The sequence below is a fragment of the Dama dama genome, chromosome 1 (genome assembly GCF_033118175.1).
Source record: "Dama dama isolate Ldn47 chromosome 1, ASM3311817v1, whole genome shotgun sequence".
Classification (NCBI taxonomy): Eukaryota; Metazoa; Chordata; class Mammalia; order Artiodactyla; family Cervidae; genus Dama; species Dama dama.
In genome coordinates this window covers 45,408,261-45,430,363 of record NC_083681.1, presented here as the reverse complement: position 1 = coordinate 45,430,363, position 22,103 = coordinate 45,408,261, and the positions used below count along the sequence as shown (strand labels likewise).

The 22,103-nt window shown below is 44.4% G+C and overlaps 1 protein-coding gene across 1 annotated transcript in view; it reads left to right on the top strand.

Annotated features, from left to right (window-relative positions):
- Nucleotides 1–21,999, top strand: part of SYT9 (synaptotagmin 9) — a 212,663-nt gene extending 190,664 nt beyond the window's left edge. Inside the window, exon 7 of the mRNA XM_061134626.1 lies at nucleotides 19,798–21,999. Within this exon, the coding sequence (XP_060990609.1) occupies nucleotides 19,798–19,806 (9 nt within the window). The 3' untranslated portion in view covers nucleotides 19,807–21,999. The remainder of the gene's footprint in view (nucleotides 1–19,797) is intronic.
- Nucleotides 22,000–22,103: the final 104 nt, after the last annotated feature.

The following is a 22,103-nucleotide window of genomic DNA, read 5'->3' as shown; positions in this document are numbered from 1 at the left end:
TTAGGGCTCTAGTCTCCTTTGCAAAACTGGTTGAACCACCATTGCACTGTATGTCCCATTAGCAGTTCCTGGGCCAAATGCCTTGTTGATGTTGCAGTTTGCCTCTGCTGTGTTATGACCCATTTGAACTCGAATAAGAAAATCACTCCAATTTGCTTTCAGTCTAACATCATTCCCATAGTCTAAAGTACGTATAAACAGCAAGTAATAATTCATTAGCAAACAATGTAAAGCAAGAAATGATATTAAAATGATGTATAACATACCCAATTTTATTTACAAATGTATTTCAGTATCAAATAGCAAAGTCAACAATGCCAAACAGAAATTAACTTTTGTACCAACCTAATAGGTATGGTTATTGCAGGCTTCCGTGGTGGCTCAGCGGCAGAGTATCTGCCTGCAAGGAAGGAGACTCGGATTCGATCCCTGGGTCAGGAAGATCCCCTGGAGGAGGAAATGGCTCCCCACTCCAGTATTCTTGCCTGAGAAATCTCATAGACAGAGGAGGCTGGCAGGCTGCAGTCCATGGGCTTGTAAGAGTCAGACACAACTTAGCGACTTATCACCATGTTATTGTCCTTATCCTCTTCTCTGTGTAAATACCTACATGATAGCTCCCGAAAGGCTGCACTGGGTCTTTGTGTTTGTTTTCCTGATTGGATGTGAGTTCCCCGATTAGACATGAGTCCCCTGGGAGCAGAGATGGAGTCTCCTGTGTCTCTGAATCCCTCAAGCCTTGTGTAGACCCCCAGCTCTTGAGGAGGTGCTCAGTATTGCCTGAAGGAGAGAAAGAGAGATGGAGGGAATAAAGGAGGCAGGGAGATGGGGCCCAGCTTCCCACGTGCTCAGCCTGAGGTGCCCCTTTCCTGGCTCCCAAGTGGGGGACCTTCACTGACACTCAGTGCGTGCTTCTGGAAGTTTTCATGTTTTAACTTCTACTGGATGAAAAGGTGGATGGAACGCCTCACTGAAAACATCTGATGCTTTGACCAACAGCCTGGGATCTCCTGCTCTGGAAAGGCTTCTAGGAAAAGTCTGAGCAGTTGAGAAAAGGAAAAACAGCTGGGTTTTCAGGGTCCTGCAAACTTTGGGAGATTCCACATTTCAAGATGATTTTGTAACTTTGCTTGTCAACCTGAGCAAGTACAAGGAGAGGCAGTAGGGAGGGAGGACGGGAGGCAGAGGAGGCTATGGCCTCTGGAAGGACTTCAGAACCACCTTCTTCTGTCTCATCTCTCTTCTGCAAACAGCATTTGCCATGCAAGGAAGCCGTGCTCAGGTGTGGGGACCTAGCCCGAGGCTTGCAGGAAGCATTATTGCCTTTGAAGTTTCGTGTGAAAAGGAGTGGTGTGTGCACCGCTGCGTGCACCAGGGGGGTCTTATCATCTCCACTCAGCGCTCTAGTCCCGGCCACACTGGCCACATGGCAGAGACCAGGGTAGCAGCACACACCTCCTGTTCCATAGAAGAAAACATCCCCTTCATGAGCTTGTGCCAGCTTCTTCGAGACTGCTCTCCTTTATTTATTGCAGTTTCATGCTGTGATTATCCCACTTCAATCTATGCTGAAAATATCAACTGTACCCACTGTCTCCAACGATGTGCAGCACATGGATTTTGTTTTCTGGACTTCAGTAAAATCATTTGATAAAGTTGCAAAACCCCCTCTGCTGCAGAGCACAAAGAGCTCTCTCAAAATAGCTCACCTTTCATATAAATAGCTCACCTCCTAGATGGTTCTGCAGTAGGCACACTGAGTCAGAGGCTGCATCTCCACAGCTTTTCCAGAGATCTGAGTCACTCTCCCCACCCCTGCCATAAGCTGCCATATGCCCGGGAGTGGGACGAGTTGGCACCCAGGTGGGACAGCTCCCTGGCCTGGTTCCTAGTGTGGGACAGGGGTGGAAGGGAAAACCGGGGCAGAGCAGAGGAAGGAGGCGGCTAGGGGTGCTCCCGGTGGGAGCAGGAGAAGAGGCCCTGGGTAGATGAGCAGTATTACAAGAAGGTATTAGGAGCAAAGGCATCAAGGAGCAAAGGAGACGAAGGGGAGTTTGAGGGGTCAAAGCAGAGGGCGCAGACCTCAGGAGAAGCAAGGATTGACTTAGGGTGAGAGCAGGATGGAAGTTTTGATAAAGATCAGGGATGGAAGGATCAGCAGATAGGAGCCCCGGAGGAGGGTTAGAGATGGTTCAAAGGGAGTAGGGTTCGTTTGGGGCAGGCTGTGCGGGCAGCAGAGAGAAGAGAGGCTGCTGCACTGTGAGGGTGGAGGGCGAGGGAGTGAGGCCGGGCAGGTTTGGTCTGAGGGGCCAAGTCTGCCTTCTCTGGAGGAAGTAGGGTGGCCAGGCTGCCCTGGGGTTGGGAGGATAAAACCACAAGCTCCCTCAGCCCAGCTGCTCTCCCAGAGTTGAGAGGCTGTCTGAACCACCTCTCACCTGCACGTCCATGCAGCTGCCTGCCCACCACCTCCTCTTCTGCCGCCCTGGTCTGTGCCCACGTAACCTGCCAGTCCTGTGTCCTACATTCTCTCCAGTGCTGATCACTGGGCTCCTGACAAGCGGGCATGCCTTGCTTATAATCTGATACCTCGGATTAATAATAAGACGAGGGACTTCCCTGGGGGTCCAGTGGCTAAGACTCTGCGCTTCCAACGTAGGGCCCCCAGGTTTGATCCCTGATCAGGGAACTAGATCCCACATGCCACAACTAAGACGTGGTGCCATCAAATAAATAAATAAATATAAAAAGTAATAATAATAATAAAATGACATTAGCTGTCCCACATGGAGCATCTGCTCCATCCAGGGCTCTGTGTTAAGTGCTGTACTTAAGTCATCTAATTTAACCTGTGCCCTGTGAGATAAACAGTATTGTCTCCCCAGATGAAAAGAAGTTGAGACCAAACTAACTTGTCAAACATCAAGAGGTAAATAAGCGGTAGAGCACACCTACTGAAATAGATGGCGAATCTATCCATTGTCACGTGCCATCTCCACACTCCCCGAGGGCCTTATATTCCAATGACTTGGACTTGGCCGTGGGACTTCATTGTCCAGTAGACTGTGGGTGGGGTGACAGTTCCAGGTGAGGGCTTTCAGAAGTATCATATATTTGTGTTTGACCCCTTGAGCTTTTGGCCTGCATCATGGGAATTCCCTGGGTCCTAGAACAGTAAGACCCAGGAACAGACCTCTAACTCTGTGAAGCCAGGTCCAGCTGAGCCCAGCAGAGCTGTAGCCAACCCACAAACTTACTGTTGAAAGCAGCTAAGATTTGGGGGTTGCTTGTTATTGCAGCAAAAGCTGACTCATACAGATTTAAATAGATTTTTTCTGATTCCATACAGAGCTTTTAAAACCACAGTATTCGTCCATGTCAGTGCTTCTTGGGCATAGAAACAAAGGCGATTTGGACTGGATCCAGAGGGGGACCTCTCTTCACCCCTTAGGGAAGGCTTGTCTCTTCACCGCTTTGAATCAAGTTGAAGTGGGTAACCTGTAGCCATTTCAGTTCCTCTCTTCTTTTTATTCTCCTGCCCTCTAACTATAAAGAAATTTTTTTTCACAAACCTTCATATCCCAGCAGATCTGTAGCTTGGAAGAAGATACAGCTCTACCAGTCCAATACAGCCAAGTTCTCACATGCTTGGTCAGCTCTGCTGGTTCTAAAAGATTTTTCCCTTCTGTGCAGTTGTTATTCAGCTCAGTGAAGATGATAAAAACAAAACAATGCCTAAGAACTCTCCAAAAATTTCTTTTGTTTTCATCCCACTGGCACTAATTCACTGTTCCTTAACCTCACATTCCCAGATGATTTATCATGTAAGTTTTTTGCTAATTTACTTTCAGTTGTTTTGGTTCTGCTGTTTCTCTCCACCCCTATGCTGTGCTGTGCTTAGTCACTCGGTCATGTCTGACTCTTTGTGACCCCATGGACTGTAGCCCACCAGGCTCCTCTGTCCATGGGATTCTCCAGATAAGAATACTGGAGTGGGTTGCCATGTCCTCCTCCAGGGGTTCTTCCCAACCCAGGGATTGAACCCATCCCCACCCCTGTCCCCTGCCTAAATCATCTGCTTCAGTATTACCATAATTTTCAAAACCAGTCTGATGTGCAGTGAACAGTGTGTAGTAAAACTGATTAACTGAAAGCCCCCTTTAAAAAAAAACCCAAAAGCCAATAGAATGCTCTTTTTCATTTTAGAAGTCATGTTATATTCTGTGGGTTTTTTCCCACAAATGTGTTTTTCAGTGTTATAAGGCTAAACTTTATAGCTACAAAGATTTGATTCCTTCAGATTGGAACATGATTGTCCCTATTTATGTTAACAGGAAAAGCTCTGAAGTGAAAACTTAGGATTTTTCATACACAGTGTTTCTTCTCTCTTCTTCTGGCAGAAGAACCCTGTTTTTCTTGAGGACCAACCCAGTTCCCTGCGTCCGTGTGGTTTGGGTAGACCTGGCCTCACCCTCCGTCCATGCTCCATGCGCCCCTGGACTGTGTCCACCCTGAAAATCAGGAGCTGGTTCAGGGCGGCCCTGTGACCCAGTTAAGGGCCAGGAATTTGGCGGAACTGTCAGGAGGAGTCACGTCTTTCCACTGGACCCAGCTGTGGGGATGCCAGTGTGGGGTAGTCAGCGGCAGTCTTGCCATCACAGTACTTGAACCTAGCCCAGAGTGGAGCCAATCACAGCGTCACTCCAAATCTTTGTTGTGACGAGACAAAGAACCGAGGAGCATACACTCGCCTGACAACAGGAAAGCAGAGTTGAGTGGTGGGGAAAGTGCTCCTGAGTCCTGAGGACACTGCCTGAACCTCTGGAGGGACGGAGAGGCTGGCAGGCAGACGGAGAGACCAGAGAGCGGCCCTGCTCACATCACCGCACATCTCCTCAGCCCACACTCCCCAGCTTGGGAGCAGGGGTTCCAGGGGACCTGAGCCACACGAGGAGGGGAGGAGAGAAGTGAGAGTGGGCGACAGGGACAGAAGGCTCAGAGAGGGGCACACGATGCGTAGCTGACAGGACACTGGTGCGGGACTTGTGCCAGGGACAGGTTGCCAGGCTGGCAGGGGCAGGCAGCGTGGGGGTCCTCCACAGAGTCAGGCACACACAAGTCCTCGCACAGGACTGGAGCCATGAAGTGAGAACGGTTAGGACCCAGGTGGCGCTAGGACCTGCAGGTGGCAAGCACCGCCCAGCTGCAAAGACTGCAGGGGTAACTCTCAGCCCCGCCTAGTGCAGGGTATGGTTTCACCCCCTGACGTGGGAGGTTCTGGCTCAGGCTGTGGGGAGCCACGCAGGCTTTGGGCACGTGGGGGTATGGCAGGACATGGATGCCTAGAACCTCCTCCTTTAGTTGATGTTCTATTTAGATAATAGAAACCAAATGGAACTAGCTTGGGACTTTTTGTAAGAGTTGAGGGAAGTTTCTTGGAATTCGAGGGTGGGGATGTATCTATGTTCCAGGAAGGACTGGGGCTGAAACTGGAAACTTTAGGGAAACCAGATGTTTGTTTATTTTTTGCTTTGACTCTGCTCTCTCCTTTCATCATCTACTACATTCGTCTCTCCCCACCCCCGCCCCACACATTCACATTCCTCTGTCTGTCTTTTCTCTTTCGTACTCTTTTACATTTTCTGGTTGAAGGATCTCTCATTGCCCATCTTGACTAGGGTGTCCAGTCTTGGTCCAAATAGCTGACAGTGGGGTTAGGTGGAAGGGGATGAAGAGAGAGCGGTCTTAACAAGTGTGACTTTCAGCATCTGGACGCTGTGTGGGGGAGGTGATGGGGATAGCGGTGGCCAGGTGAGCTGGGAAGACAATCCAGGCTATGTTCCTCTAATTGCCGGGGGCTGTCCTTTGGTGTATCTACAGTCAGTACCCACCATAGTCTTCAGCTGTCCTGATGTCCGCACTCAGCATTTATTCAATCCATGTTCACTGAGCACTTGCCGCGTGCCACCTGCTCTTCCACACTCAGGGGAATCAGTGTTCAAGCAACAGGCAAAATGCTTGGCACCATGGAGCTTGAGTTCTGATGGAGGAGACAGAGTCCAGAAAAATAAACAGAAAATGAATCTCGATGAGTTGGAGGGTGGAAACACAACAGAAACGTGATAGGAATGGGTGGGAGCCAGCTTTATGTTGGGGGATTGGGGAGATGACACTTAACAGAGGCCCGGAATGAGAAGTGGACAGCAGAGCAAAGACCTGGGAAGAGCAGAGAAGAGGCAGCTGTGGGTGGGATGCAGAGTCCCAGGGAGTCAGGGGCTGCCCCTGCAGTCTGGTGTCCCACCCTCGTCAGGAGCCCCAGCGAGAGGAGCTGAGCTCAGCCTCCTCATCCGGTCCCCTCTGCTTGCTCCTTGTCTGACAGGCCAGGTGCTCCTAACAAAGCCAGGTGAGCGCAGCATTCCCACAGGGAACACCAATCTCCACTTCATGCAGCACCAGCCACTGTTTCCCTGGCCTTGCTACACTCACAGTCACTTTTCTCCCTTATCACTGTATTTCCATCCCCTTGATGAAAGACCAGGGTCCTCAGATTCTGTCTGATCTGAGCTTCTGCCCTTTCTGCCTGCCCTAAGTTGACTTCCTCTCCTCTCTTGGCTTAACCAGCCCCTGAACAATGCTTGTCTATGTGTCTCATGCATCTCACGCGTCTCACTGTGCTCACCCTTTCTCCTCCCAGCTGTGCCTGGGCTTCTCTGCTGCCCGTCTTTGGAGGTCTTAGAAATGCTGCTTCTAGCCACCAGCTTTTCTCTGCCCTGCTTTCCCCAAGTGTGGACATAACGCTGCCTCAGTTCCTCCAAAACACAACTAGGGCCAGGCTAGAATGTTGAATGAAGCTTTCCTAAGGGTTGGGGAATGACTGCAGAGACAAAACAGCTCATGGGAAACAGAAAGTTCTATAACCTGAGAAAGAAGCATCCACCTAGTACTGTCCCTGCCTAGGAAGCTGCTTGGAAGGAGCACACTTTGCATCATTGTGCAGAATGATACTGCCTCTCCTGACCTCAGCTTCTCAGGCTAACATAGGATCTGGGCTCTAGCTTTGATAACTGAGTCCCCACAGGAGCTTCTTCCCCAGGGCTGTGCAGACTGCCTGTAGGCAGTACCTTTCCCAGGGAGCTGGGTGAGGAGAGCTAGGAAGATGAAGTCACCTCTCTGTCCTCTCCACTGACAAGGGGTGGGTGTGCCTGGAGGGACTCCTGTGTCTTAATTCACACAAAGCCTCAAACACAAATCTGACCTGCTTCTCTCATACTTAAAATCCTTCAGTTAGTCTGCTTCGTCCTGAACAAGATCAAGTTCTTTATCTTGACATTCAAGGTCCTTTGTGGCTCCTCCCCCATCTCCTCCTCCTGTTATGTCGAGGCTAGGCCCAATGATCAGTGGTCCACATCGTGCTTTTTTATTCACCCCATGGCCCCTGCTCCTGCTTTCACTTCTTTGTGTGTGTGTGCTATCCTTTCGACCCCTTTTTTCCTGGCTGGATCCAGCTTATCTTTTAAGCATCTTATCACTTGTCATTTTCTTCAGGAAGCATTCTGAAGATCCTCCCACTGTGAGTTAAATGTCTCTGGTCTGAGTTCTCCTGGTCCCCTGTGTTCACCCCTTACTTAACATTCAATGACACTTGATGTTATCTGTGTACAAGTCACCTGCAGCACATCCAATTGCTCCCTGAGGATAGAGACTGTTATTCATCATTATGTAACCAGTACCTGGCAAAATGCCTGGCACAAAGTCAGTGTCGAATAATTTCTTGTTGGATAGAATTCCAATTTCTTCTATCTTACAACTTGGAAAATGATTGCTGATTTGTTAGAAAGACTCTGGATGTTATATTTTCAAACATACAGGCATATGGTTCTATTAATGTATACAAGTAACACAGTGCTAGCTCTGAAAGCTGAAGAAGCTCCCTTTTTTTGAGGACTAAATGAGCTCTACCTTCCTTCCAGCACCCCAGTTCTCCAAGTGAAAGATGACAGCCATAAGAGTTATTCAGTGCAGTCAAGTTCTCAGTCATTGTCTCAGGTGATATTTGTGGCAAAACAGAAGTACAGACAGTTCTCATAAAGATCTCTGCAAAAGAATCACCTTAGCTTCAAAGCACAATGAAAGATCCATGATTGTTGCCTCCAGGAAGCTCAGAACTCCTTCAGCTTGTACGCCCCATGCAGGCTGCTTGTCTCAACAATCTTTCAAGATTCTCCTTGCATTCCTGCGTCATTTGTTATATTGTGGCATTATGTCCAAGGAATGATCAGTCCAATTGCCTTTAAAACAATCACTTTGAGGGGGAAGTGGGGGCTCAGTCATTTACTTATTCATCAGTGAAATATTAATTGAGTGCCATACTACTCAGAGTATACATCTGTGAGAAAGAAATAGACAAAAACTTTTGTCCTCTTAAAGCTTTTATTTTAGTAAGAGGAACAAAAAGAAACATTGTAAGTGAACATTGTATTGACGGTAATAAGTACTGTGAAAAATATAAGAAAACAAGGAGAATCAAAAATGTGGTAGTGATTTTTTTTAAGTTTTTTTTTAATTAAAATTTTTTTCTAATTTTTAAAAAGTTAAAAAAATTTTTTTTTTTTTAAAATTTGGCTGCACTGGGTCTTAGTTGCAGCATACAGTATCTAGTTCCCTGACAAGGAATTGAACCTGAGCTCCCTGCACTGAGAGCTCAGAGTCTTAACCACTGGATCACCAGGAAGTCCCAGTGGTGACTTGTTATTGTTTGGTTAGTTGGTTGTGTTTTTTAAAAGGAGGTTAATTTTAATATAGGTAATGGTAGGCCTCGAGGAGCATTGAAACATTTGAGCAAACACTTGAAAGAGATTAGGGAGCAAGCCATGTAGAAATACAGGCTGAGGAACAGCCGACACTGAGGCCTTTAGGAAGTCTGTACAAGGAGTGAGGTAAGCAGTGTGGGAGAGTAATGGGGCTGAGAGGGAGAGTAATGGGGCTGAGAGGGAGTGTAGTAGAAATGAGATCAGAAAGGTACACAGGTTGAGTGGGGCCCAGTTGCACAGAACCTAGTGATCTTCATAAGAACTTTGATTCCCACTCTGAGGTGAATGGAAAAGCCATTGCAGCATTTTGAAGAGAGATGTGACATGATCTAGCCTTACAACCATTCCCTCTGGTTCTGTGTTTGGAATAGACTGTATCGGGGCAAGAGTGCAAGTGGGGAGAACCTTTAGGAGTCTGCCACTATGATCTAGATGGAAACAGTAGAGGCTTGGGCCAGTGTAGAAGCAATGATAGAGTTGAGAAGTGGTTATATTATGGATAGATTTCGGAAGGAGACCTAATAGGATTTCCTGATGTAGGGTGTGACAGGAGTGAAGGGATGGAGGTGACAGAAGTGAAGGGATGGAGTTGCCACAAGTGAGCTGAGGCAGGTGGAGCGCCTGTGTAGGGCACTAGAGTTGGACTTAACTACATTTGACTTAACTACTTAACTACAACTTAAGTTGGACTTAACTACTTAACTACATCTACTGGACGCATCTACAGGGAGGTATCAAGTGGCAGTTAGATACAGAAATCTAGAATTCCAGAAGTAGGTCCAGATGTAAATGGAGAAGAGAGGAGGCCCAAGGACTAAAAATTGGGACATTCCAACACTTAAAGGTAGGGGAAAGAAGAGAAATCAAGGAAACTAATATAGTTGGTGTCTTAGCTCAGACTGCCGTAACAAAATACCACAGACTGGGTGGCTAAAACAACAGAAGCTTGTTTTCTCACAGATCTGGAGGCTAGAAGTCAGAGATCAACATGATTGCATTCTGGTGAAAGCTCTTTTTCTAGATTGCAGATGACAGCCTTCTCACTGTGTCCTGGCATGATGGGTGGACAGAAACAGGGAGAGAGCAGGAAAGAGAGCTCTCTGGTGACTATCTTATAAGGGCACTAATCCCATCCTGAGGGCCCCACCCTCATGACCTCTTCTGACCCTGATTACCTGCTCTGACCACATCTGCGGCTGGATGGACATGAGTTTGAGCAAGCTGCATGTGTTGGTGAATGACAGGGAAGCCTGGCAGGCTGCAGTCCATGGGGTCGCACGAGTCAGACACGCTGAGCAGCTGAACTGAACTGGAATAGTTTAGTTGGAAGCACTTGGTAAAGTGCTTATTCAACATTTATGTACCTCAGTTTCCTCATCTATAAAATGAGAATAATAATAGGACCCACCTCAGAGAACTGGTGAGGAGTTAAATGGATTAATATATGTAATATGCTTAGAACAGTACATACTAAATCCTGCATAGTGTTAACTATTATAATGGTTATAAATCTAATCATTTAGTTATGAAACTAAAATGCTCAGTTTTACTTGTTCTTGCTTAATTCTCAATTATCTCACTAATTTGACAGATTAAATTTCCCTAGAGTTCTAAAGCCAATTTCACACTTAATCAAATTCTCTTAAATATTTCAAATTAAAGGGAAAAAAAAACTTTATAAATCTAGCAAAAAAAAAAAAAAAAACTACTCTTCTAATATCTAAGTACTGTTTAAACAATGATTGACTATTTTCCCTTAAACATTTCAAACTAAGGTCACAAGTTGATTATGTCAAACATTTCAAATATCTAACACCGTAGGTGTTTAAAAAAATTGTTCTCAAGGAATATTAACTCATATAATGCTAATAAATAAAGTCTTATACATTTAGTTTAAATTACTTTGAGCATTTCAGCATCTTAAAAATCAAACTCAGGACTTCCCTGGCAGCTCAGCGGTAAAACATCTGCCGTCCACTATAGGAGACATGAGTTCAGTCCCTGATCCAGGAAGATCCCAAATGTCGCTTAGCAACTAAGCCTGTGCACAACTATTGAGCCAATGCCCTAGAGCCTGGAAGCTGCAACTACTGAGTCTGCTGCAGCTAGAAAGGAGCTCCCAATTGGGGAAACTGGAGAAGAGCCTGTGTAGCAACAAAGAAGCAGCAAAGTCAATATTAAATAAATTAACTCTTTGAAAAATCAAATCCATAAATTTAGTATGTTGGATTTTCCTAAACATTTGAATATTATTGGCTATAAATTTAGCAAGTTAGGTTCTCCTAAATATGTGCACTAAAATCATAAATCTGGTAAATTTCTACTATACCATTTCATTAACCATTGACCTTAAAAGCAAAATTGTGCTGTTATACTCAAATAAATATAACTTACACAAAAGCATCATTGATTCATCATTTGTAACTCTTGTTTGTTATACCTTTCTGGCATTATATAGTTTCTCTTCCAAATAACAGGAATAGAAGTATTTCTTCAAGTCCTCTATAGTGACTGAGATTACCCGAGATCTGAGTTCCAAATTACAAAGATAGGGTACCTGTGCAAGGACGTGGGATGGCCACAGTTGCCATTTCACCACAGCTGTTCATTAACAAGGGCGGTATGTTCTTATGATGGGTCTTTGTCAGTGTGCACAGGTTTCTCTCAGTGAAGAGCACTGGCTCTAGGCTCTCAGGCTTCAGTAGTTTCAGCAGTAGTTGCAGCACATGGGCTCAGCAGTTATGGGGCACAGGCTTAGTTGCCTCAAGGCATGTGGGATCTTAGTTCCCCAACCAAGGATTGAACCTATGTTCATGGAATTCTCTAGGCAAGAATACTAGAATGGGTTTCCATTCCCTTCTCCAGGGGATCTTCCCAACCCAGGAATCGAACCTGGATCTCTGGCATTGCAGGCAGATTCTTTACTGTTTGAGCCACAGGGAAGCCTGCATTGAAAGGTGGATTCTTAACTACTGGACCATCAGGACCATCTTAACTACTGGACTACAGTCCTCATCCTCAGACTTTTGAAGTGGAATTTTATTGCTCAATCTAGTGTGTCACATATATCCTAAGACCCTTTCAGCTTTAACCCTCACCCAATTTTTTTATCATAGCTTTTTTCTCCCTTCCCTGATTTGAGTAGTTGGAGCTACACATAACTGCACACACATGCACGCCCACATGCACAGGCGTGTACCACTTAGCAGTTACAAATGAGCTTCTTGATGAGACTTCACTTACTTTCCCTTTTCTTTCTCATCAGCCTTGGTTCTCTAGTCATCTACTGACTACTGTGAGCACTTCAAGAGAAGGGTGTATATTGGTCATCTTTGTGTTTCTAGTGCCTGGTGCTCAGTAAATGCTTGTGGGACAAATTAAGAATAAATGTACTGAATGTAAACTTGGAGTTCAGTTCAGTTCAGTTCAGTCGCTCAGTCGTTTCCTACTCTTTGTGACCCCATGAATCGCAGCACACCAGGCCTCCCTGTCCATCACCAACTCCCAGAGTTTACTCACACCCATGTCCATTGAGTCGGTGATGCCATCCAGCCATCTCATCCTCTGTCGTCCCCTTCTCCTCCTGCCCCCAATCCCTCCCAGCATCAGGGTCTTTTCCAATGAGTCAACTCTTTGCATAAGGTGGCCAAAGTACTGGAGTTTCAGCTTCAGCATCAGTCCTTCCAATGAACACCCAGGACTGATCTCCTTTAAGATGGACTGGTTGGATCTCCTTGCAGTAACCAACCCCAAAAGTCCTCTTCATCAACTAGAATAAGTTTTTCCTTGCAACAGTTCCCTAACTTGCCCCTTCATCTGAAAAGCCATGACAACAGTCTTCTTATCTTTTGAACAGTGCCACACTTCCAGCCCTTGCTTCTTGTTTCTGATGAATCCCTCTTAGTAACAGCCTGCATGTCACACATGTCACCATTCATCACCTTCCCTTCAAGGCTGACTTGACAGTGGGTCGTAACACTTTCGTACAAACTCTGGACTATTCAGAATTCCTTTCTGAACAGAGATTCCTTTTTAGAAAGGCACCATAATGGAGTTGGCATTCAAGGTGTCATAATTTGCTATCCCAGGCAGAGTACCTAAGAGCACACATTTGGATCCATACACATATGATGGCAGATCCTGGCTCTGCCATTTACAACCTTTGTTATTGTTTGGCTTTTCTCAGACTCAGTTACCTTTGTAAAAAAAAAAAAAAAACAATTAACATCTATCACAGAGGGGCAAGGCAAGGACTGAATGAGATAAAGTTTACAAAGCTCTTACGGCAAAGCAGGGTGCTTGAATGCTCAATAAATAGTAATTATTACCCAAATAGATACTTCTGTTTTCTGTCTTTTGCCCCAGTTGCCTGGCTGAGTTTGATCCCTGGGTTGGGAAGATCCTCTTGAGAAGGAAATGGCAACCCATTCCAATGTTCTTGCCTGGAGATTTCCATGTACAGAGGAGCCTGGCAGGCTCCAGTCCATGGAGTTGCAGAGAGTCAGACACGACTGAGCAACTAACACGCACACACACACACCTGGCTGGAAATGCAGTTACCTTCACACTTTCTTTGACATGCTGATTCTTGAAGAGGCAAAGGAAAGTGAAGACAGCCCTCCTTGGGGAAATTGAGAAGGGAAGACTCAGATTTTAAGTGGGCGGGGGATGGTGTTTCTTCATATATTTGCAGATCTGTGTTAAGTAATAAATAGTAAGCGAAATCCCAAGATTTTTATGCTTTTTAAATAAAATTTTAAAATACAAGTTTAACAGTTTTAAGTACAATAAGATTGAATCATGTAATGAGTCACTTCAATTTTCAACAGGCTTCCTATTTCAAAGCCCTTAGATACTTCCTGTAATCAAAACCCATTTTCCAATTCACAGGCAGATATTATCTAATGATCCACTCAATCTTTTCATGTTCTTAATTTGGGGTCAGTCTCAATGGCCTGACTCACATCAGCTGTCATTTTTGTGATCGAAATGTCACTTCACATTACAGTGTTCATCGGGACAGTTCTCATCTTTGGTTTCAATTCAATTTCATTCAAATCAAATCCATATGTCTCAGAACAATTGAATTTGCTTAAAATCCCCTCTGTTCAGATAAGACTGTAACCACCACTTCCTGTTGATGCTACTGAAGTTCCTAATACCTTCTAAAGCCCTGGTACTGCCTGATAACAAGGACGCTGCTTTTCTCCTGCCCCCTGATCCTGACACCAGCGCTGAAACCAGCCACACAGCCTCACGGCCGCCAGAGCTGGAACCACCACTGCTTTCTCTGGTCCTAATGCCACAGTCTCCACCACCCCATCCCACCACCACTCCTGCTGGGTCAGTGCCCTTCTAAACTGTAGAAAAGTCTTTCCTCATACCTCATTTATTGGAAATCTTGGCTAAGTAACCACTTATTAGGTTGTAAGTGTTTAGAAAAGTATTATTTGCTTTTTTGGAGTTTTTTTTGTTTGACATTGGTTGAGTTTTTCAAGTCTTCCACAGGACAGACAAAAGGGACTGAGCCACAGCACAATCCACCCATGGCACACTCAAAATTTTATATTAATCAGTCAGTTTCTGAGCAGATTGTGTTAAAAATATTCAACTGTAATGATTATTTCATGTATTTGTCTATTTTTCATTTGTTCTCTTTTTGAAAAAATTGCTAAGATTCCTGATAGAAGTGACCTCACCCCTCCACCAAATGTGTTGAAATTTCTTTATCCCTTCATCTTGTGGGCTGGCAGACCAAAAGCACTCTGAGGACTTAGTGGCACTGTCCAGAGTAGGAAAACAAGGATGCTGAGATCAGGCAGGATCAGGACCCAGAAAACTCACCCAGCTGAAGAAGGGCTAGACCAGTAGGGCCCTCCACAGTATTCCCAGGGCTAAGCTTGATTCACATAACAAAATTCACCGTTGACCAAAGCCCAGCTAAAGAGGTCAGTTTGGAGCTGTGCTGCGATTTGGCCATTGGCAGCATGGCCTCTGCTGGTGGTATTCCTGGGTATGCGGCTGGTAAAAAAATGGGCTGAGATCATAGCCCAGCCCTCTATGCAGGCCTTAGGTTACAAACCAGATGCCAAAGTAGTCCATCAGGCTGAATGTTTTGGAAGAGCTCTACCCAAAGCAGTCTGAAGGGGCTCTGCAGATGAAGAGATGAAACTGAGGTCATAACAGGGACGGATGGGGTAGAGAGCTGAAGGGACAAGTGAGATACATATGCAGCCCACTGGCCAGGGGAATCCAGAGAAATGGAATAAGAAGGTAGGAAGCTGTAAGTGGAATACAATACCTGCTGCATGCTACTAGCTTGGACTAGATTTTCTTAAAGTTACCTCATCTGGCTAGAGTTAGAGTGTCTAGAAAACCAAGACAGAAGCTCAGATATATAGATTGAACTTATACAGTACACTTAGAAATGATGTAATTGCTAAAGTTTCCACTTTTTATTTAATTTCATTTGAAAAGATTTTAAATTTGTATAGTTGATTTACAGTGTTGTGTTTTTTGGTGTACAGCAAAGTGATTCCGTTTTATATATATATATATTCTTCATATTCTTTTCCCTTATGGTTTATTGTTGGATATTGAATGTAGTTACCTGTGCTATGTATTGTAGGACCTTATTCTTGTCCATTTTAGGTATAGTAGTTTGTATATGCTAATCCCAAACTCCTAATTTATCCCTCCCCAGCCCCCTTTCCTTTGTTTCTATGTCTGTGAGTCTGTTTCTGTTTTGTAGATCAATTCATTTGTGTCATATTTTGGATTCTACATATAAGTGATACCTTGTGTCTATCTTTCTGAACATTCACTTAATATGATAATCTCTGAGTCCATCTATGCTGCTGAAAATGGCATTGTTTCATTCTTTTTTGTGGTCAAGTTGTATTCCTGTGTGTGTATCACATCTTCATTATCCATTCGCCTGTTGATGAACATTTATGTTCCTTCCATGTCTTGGGTATTGTAAATACTGTGAAGCTTAAACTGTAGTTAGAAGTCTTGGGATCCAATTCCAGCTCTGATAACATGACTTTGGGCAAATTAATCTCTCTACATCCCTGTACCCTTCAGTAAAGAGCTTCAGATGGTTCTTTTAAGGTTTTGTAAAGTTCATATCACTATAGTTAATCAAAAACTGAAGGCATGTGGCCACCCTGGCTCATAGCAGCACACTAATTCCAGACTACATGGCATTCATTGGTGCGGCTGAGCCTGTTGATGGCTTGCCTTCCTGATAAGAAAGGATTCAGGGACTGGCAAGCTGGCCTGCAGGTATGAGTCTCACAGCTGGCAAAAGGGGTTTGGGGAACCAGCACCTAATGTGGATGGTGGGTTGGGAAGTAGAACCAATTGGAAGGTGCTCCAGAGTATCTGGGAACTTTTGTTGTATTTGAATCACAATATAGAGGAAATATCCATTCACATTTTCCTCCTTATCTAGAAAATAATATCCTTTCCCAGGGGTATGGGTATGCCCACACCCATGCACACACTTCAGAACCAAAGGTCACAGACAGACTAGTTTTCCTTCTACTGGGTACCTTCTGGCTTGTATTACCTTCTCTGATAGCCTCACACATGAACATTTGATCTTTGAAATGCAGTTCAGACTTTCCAGTCTGAGAATGTTTGCAGCTCTCCTATGGTTTACATGTTTAATTTTTGTTATTGCTGTGTCCATGGAAGTAACTACAGTTTTCTTTCCCTCTGTGACTGCAGCATTAATACTCTTAGTCTGTGTTAGAAGATGCCCTGAGTTTAAATTAAGTTGAATGCTGGGCTGAGTGTGAATCACAAGAGTTCCTCCTACTCTTAAGTCTGGGGCTCCGGTGAAAGAGCCCCTCCTCACACCTTGAGAACAGGAAAGGTATGTCACACCACGCAGACCCTCTCCTCCCCAGTCTTCTTAATTTCTCCTGCTCCACTCCTCACACCACATTCTGATAGTTCCTTCAGTGCCATTTCCTGCCTCTGCACAGGCTCTTTCCTCTGTCCACAGAGGCCTTGCCTCTTTCACTCTTGATGACCTCCTCTTCAGCCAAAATGGCCCAGCTCAAGACATCTTTATGGTCCTCTCTATAGACCTCAGTCCCCTCAAAGTTAGCCCTTCCCTCCTCTTTGTGCCTACACATTTTACACATATCTCTGTTGTTCAGCTTCTCATGTTGTAATAATATCTCCTAAAAAAAAAAAATAATATCTCCTTCTGTGAGCTCTTTGAAAGCAGAATATGTGTCTTCCTCATGGTATCTCTATCACCAAAATCTGTCACAGTGCCTGGCACTTGTCTGATACACATTAAAAATATATGGATGACAGACATAGAAGACAAACATGGTTACCAAAGGGAAAGAGGAGAGGAATAAACTGGGAATTTGGAATTAACAGATACACGCTATCATATATAAACAAGGACCTACTATTAGCACAGGGAACTATATTCAATTAGAATAACCCATAATGGAAAAAAAATCTGAAAAAGAACATATATAAATATGTATAACTGAATCATTTTGCTATATATTTGAAACATTGTAAATAAACTATACTTCAGTTTAAAAAAAAATAAAGGAAATATTTTTTTGTATGGTAAGAGGGTGTATTCTAACTTCCTTGATTTCCATGCTTTCAACTTTCCGAACACCACTTGCTAAAAAGAGTGTTTCTTCACATTGTATATTCTTGCCTCCTTTGTCAAAGATTAACTGAGCATAGGTGTGTGGGTTTATTAATATTTCTGGGCTCTCTATTCTGTTCCATTTACCCATATGTCTGTTTTTTGTGCCAATACCATGCTGTTTTGATTACTGTGGCTTTGCAGTATTGTCTGAATTCAAACTGGCTTAAAGACTTAAACATAAGACCTGACACCATAAAACGCCTAGAAGAGATCATACACAAAACATTCTCTAACAGAAATCATACAAAAGTTTTCTTGGGTCAGTCACTCAAGGCAGTAGAAATAAAAACAAAAATAAACAGATGTGACCTAATCAAAATTACAAGCTTTTGCATAGCAAAGGAAACCATAGACAAAAGAAAAGACAGTGTATAGAATGGGAGAAAATATTTGCAAACAATGTGACCAACAAAGGCTTAATTTCCAAAATATACAGCTTATGCAACTCAACAACAAAAAAACAACCCAATCGAAACGTGGACAGAAGAGCTAAATAGACATTTCTCCAAAGAAGACATACAGATGGCCAATAGGCACATGAAAAGATGCTTAACATTGCTAATTACTAAGAAATGCAAATCAAAATTATGATGAGGTACCACCTCCTAACAGTCAGAAGGGCCATCATTAAAAAGTCTACAAATAACACAGAGGATGTGGAGAGAAAGGAATCCTCCTCCACTGTTGGTGGAAGGGTAAGTTGGTGTCAGTCAGTCAGTTCAGTCGCTCAGTCGTGTCCGACTCTTTGTGACCCCATGAATCACAGCACGCCAGGCCTCCCTGTCCATCACAAACTCCTGGAGTTTACTCAGACTCATGCCCATCGAGTCGGTGAAGCCATCCAGCCATCTCATCCTCTGTCGTCCCCTTCTCCTCCTGCCCCCAATCCCTCCCAGCATCAGGGTCTTTTCCAATGAGTCAACTCTTCGCATGATGTGGCCAAAGTATTGGAGTTTCAGCTTCAGCATCAGTCCTTCCAATGAACACCCAGGACTTATCTCCTTTAGGATGGACTGGTTAGATCTCCTTGCAGTCCAAGGGACTTTCAAGAGTCTAGCCACTGTGAAAAACCATATGGAGTCTCCTCAAGAAAACTAAAAAGAGAACTAACATATGATCCAGCAATCCCACTCCTGGGCATTTATCCAGACAAATCTCTAATTCAAATAGATACATACACTTCTGTGTTCATAGTAACACTGTTCACAATAGCCAAGACATGGAAGCAGCCTAAATGTCCATAAACAGATGAATGGGTAAAGAAGATGTGGTAAATATATACAGTGGAATATTACTTGACCATAGAAAAGAATAAAATAATCCTGGACCTAGAGATTGTCATCCTGAGTGAAGTAAGTCAGACAGAGGACCGATATATCATATGACTTCCCTTATATGTGGAATCTAAAAAGAATTGATACAAATTAACTTGGTTACAAAACAAAGAGACTCACAGACTTAGAAAATGAACTTACGGTTGCTGGGGGGCAGGGGAGGGATAGTTAGGGGATTTGGGATGGGTGTGTATGCACTACTATATTTAAAAGGGACAACCAACCAGGAACTACTATACAGCACATAGAGCTCTGCTCAGGGTTATGTGGCAGCCTGGATGGGAGGAGAGATTGGGGAAGCATTGGATACATTTATATGTATGGATAAGTCCCTTTGCTATTCACCTGAAACTTAAAACATTGTTAACTGGCTATACCCAAAAGCAAAATTTAAAAAAATAAAGTAAAAAAGGAAGACGACATGGCACATAAATGCAATAGAATACTACTCAGCTTTAAAAAAAGAATGCAGTAATGCCATTTGCAGCAACATGGATAATGACTAGAGGTTATCATGTTAAGTGAGTCAGAAAGACAAATATCATATGATGTCATTTATATGTGGAATCTAAAATATGACACAAATGAATCAATCTATGAAACAGAATCATGGACATAGAGAACAGACCGGTGGTTGCCAAGACATGGAGGACAGGCTGGTGGGGTTGGGAGAGGGATGGAGTGGGAGGTTGAGGTTAGCAGATGTAAACTTTTCTGTATAGGATGGATAAGCAACAAAGTCCTACTGTATAGCACAGAGAACTATATTCAGTGTCCTATGATAAACCATAATGGAAAAGAATACTTTAAAAAGAATGTGTAACTGAACGGCTTTGCTGTTTAGCAAAAATGAAGACAACATTGTAAATCAACTGTACTTCAATTAAAAAGAGAAAGCTGAAATAAAATACATTTATATGAATGAAAACCAAAGCATTCTTTTTGTTTCTTTTTCCTACAGAAACGATGACTGTGGGTAAGAGGACCGCTTATGTCAAGAACACAATAGGACAACCATCTTACAGAGATCTTCAGTAACTTTTCCCATCCAACAACATCCAGATGACTCTAGTAACCAAATGCTCAGCTGTAAACACAGCAATAACTGGCCCTCTTTCCAGGTTGGGTTTGCTGAACGTGAATGGTCCAGCTGTCTTCAGGTGGCCTAAGGTGGTGTGCTGCAGGGGAAGCACATCTCTTCTGGCCAAGAATCGAGACTGGACTATGGAAGAAACCACCTGACACAGAGTACTCAGAGCACCTAGAGTGCCAGGACTCGCAGTGATGAACACAAGGCCCTTGGTGATGGGTTCACAGCAGCTTCCCTGGCAGCATCACTCTGACATGGTGTTATTTGCTGGAAGGCCCTGGAATGACAGAATATCTTAAAATCTATCCAGGTGCTAAGTAGGCAGCAGATCTAATTCATACTGGACTACTACTGAGCTAATAACTATCTCCAGAAAATAATTTTACCCAAGAAGTACTCCAGCTTTGCACGGAATAGCCCCAGGAGAGTAATAGGATAAGCAGGCCATTACCCGAGAAAAAATCGAGTGCAAAGCGGTCTAGTTCACAGCAAATTCACTGCCTACTCCCATGTCTGTGGCAGTGAGTGCCAGTTGATTGTGGCCCTCTCTTCTGCTAAACCCAGAGTCAGAATCCCCAGCACTATTTTCAGAATAGCCAGCAGCCACTTCCTTTCAACTGGTATTGGCAAGTAGAATGAATGTTCGTTGTCATCCCTGTTAGAGAGGCATGCATCTCAATGGCATAGGCATCTGGAATACCCTTTCCCAGGTACATTTGTCTTCCGAGGGAAGAGCCTCAGAAACAGGTGTACCATTGAGTGAGCTGAGTTCGTGAAGAGATGACACAGCTGGTCCCTGATTGAAGGCACAGCTTTTGGGGCCTTCTTGGCCTGAGTGCCTTCTGGGTATTTCCATATGCAACAGCCCAGAGGCATAGCCTTGGGCAGCCACAGACAGGTTTCCTTTCATTTCCAGACACATATATCACATTCACAGCACTTGGGGAATGGAAGTACCTACTAGAGTGAAGGTCAAGGGCTCTCCCCGGGTGTCATGTCCATTACTCAGCTTCCTTTGTGACCACATCAGCCAACCCACTGCCAGCTGTGTTCCACATCCTCGTTGCTTCTGCTTCTATACAAATGAAACCAAAGGTCTCAGCATGCCCTGGGGCTGGGGGTATTACCTTTCTTCCCCAACATGGGTGTAAGGTACCCCGCCCATACATTTGCCCATACATTTCTCCAAGACAGCATTTCCCTTTCATACAGTCTCTTTGCAGCAGAATCCATAGTGTGACTGTAGTTTACCTTCCTGGGAAACTCATTATCTTCATTTGAATTAACATTTCCATACAGGATTAACTGGGTAGAAGCACAAACTAGGCAGGTCTTCAGAAAGTTCTTGTTGCCATGGCTGCCTGGTCCAAGAAGCTACCTTGATGTCAAATCTTAAAAGGCTGGAGACCTTTGGTTGTATGAGGCAGTGTTACTATGTTCCAGCTTCACATGTTCCCCAGCCTGTGTATTCCATTTCCATCTCTGATTGGCTTTCAACCTCGAAGATCGACAGGGAACCCAGGGTTCTGCCTATGTCTGTTGACATGAGAAGAATTCGATTTCTTTGCTCAAGGTTCCCCTCTGCTTATTCCTCCACGTTCAGACATCTTCCATCCTACCAGTGTTTAGAACCAAAGCATGAAGGACTAGTGCCAGCAAGATAGTCAGCAGAAATATTATCTCTAGATTGTGGCAGATGAGCCCAGAAAGGTGGTCCCAGAGAAACCAGACTGGCCCCAGTAGATATCAGGCAGCCATCCCAATAAGCTTTGACTTGTCCTTGGGATGGGGAGCCTTGGTAGGAGATCCTGGGGCAGCTGAGCCTATTGTTCCCCTGCTCTCAAGATCTTCCTGCCTTGAGGACTAGCAGCCCTGTGGTACTTTTGAGTATGCCACTGGCTTGCCGGTATGAAATAGAAGGTGACTTTAATAGGGGCCAGCAGGCAAGTGGCTTGTGTCTGGAAAGCTTTGCCCAGCGGCCCGGCTGTGGCCAGAGGCTGGTCAGGGATTAACCCCCTGAGCCCGTCTGCCACTCTGCCTCTGTCCCCTTGTGTTCTGTTTGGTTTCCCTTTAGTTTCCTAGTAAATGTTCCTTTTGAAAAATTCCAACCTTGTTTCATTGAACTTGGGGGGAAGGGGAGTCTCCATTGTCTTTTCCAGGAAAGAGAAGGAAGTTAA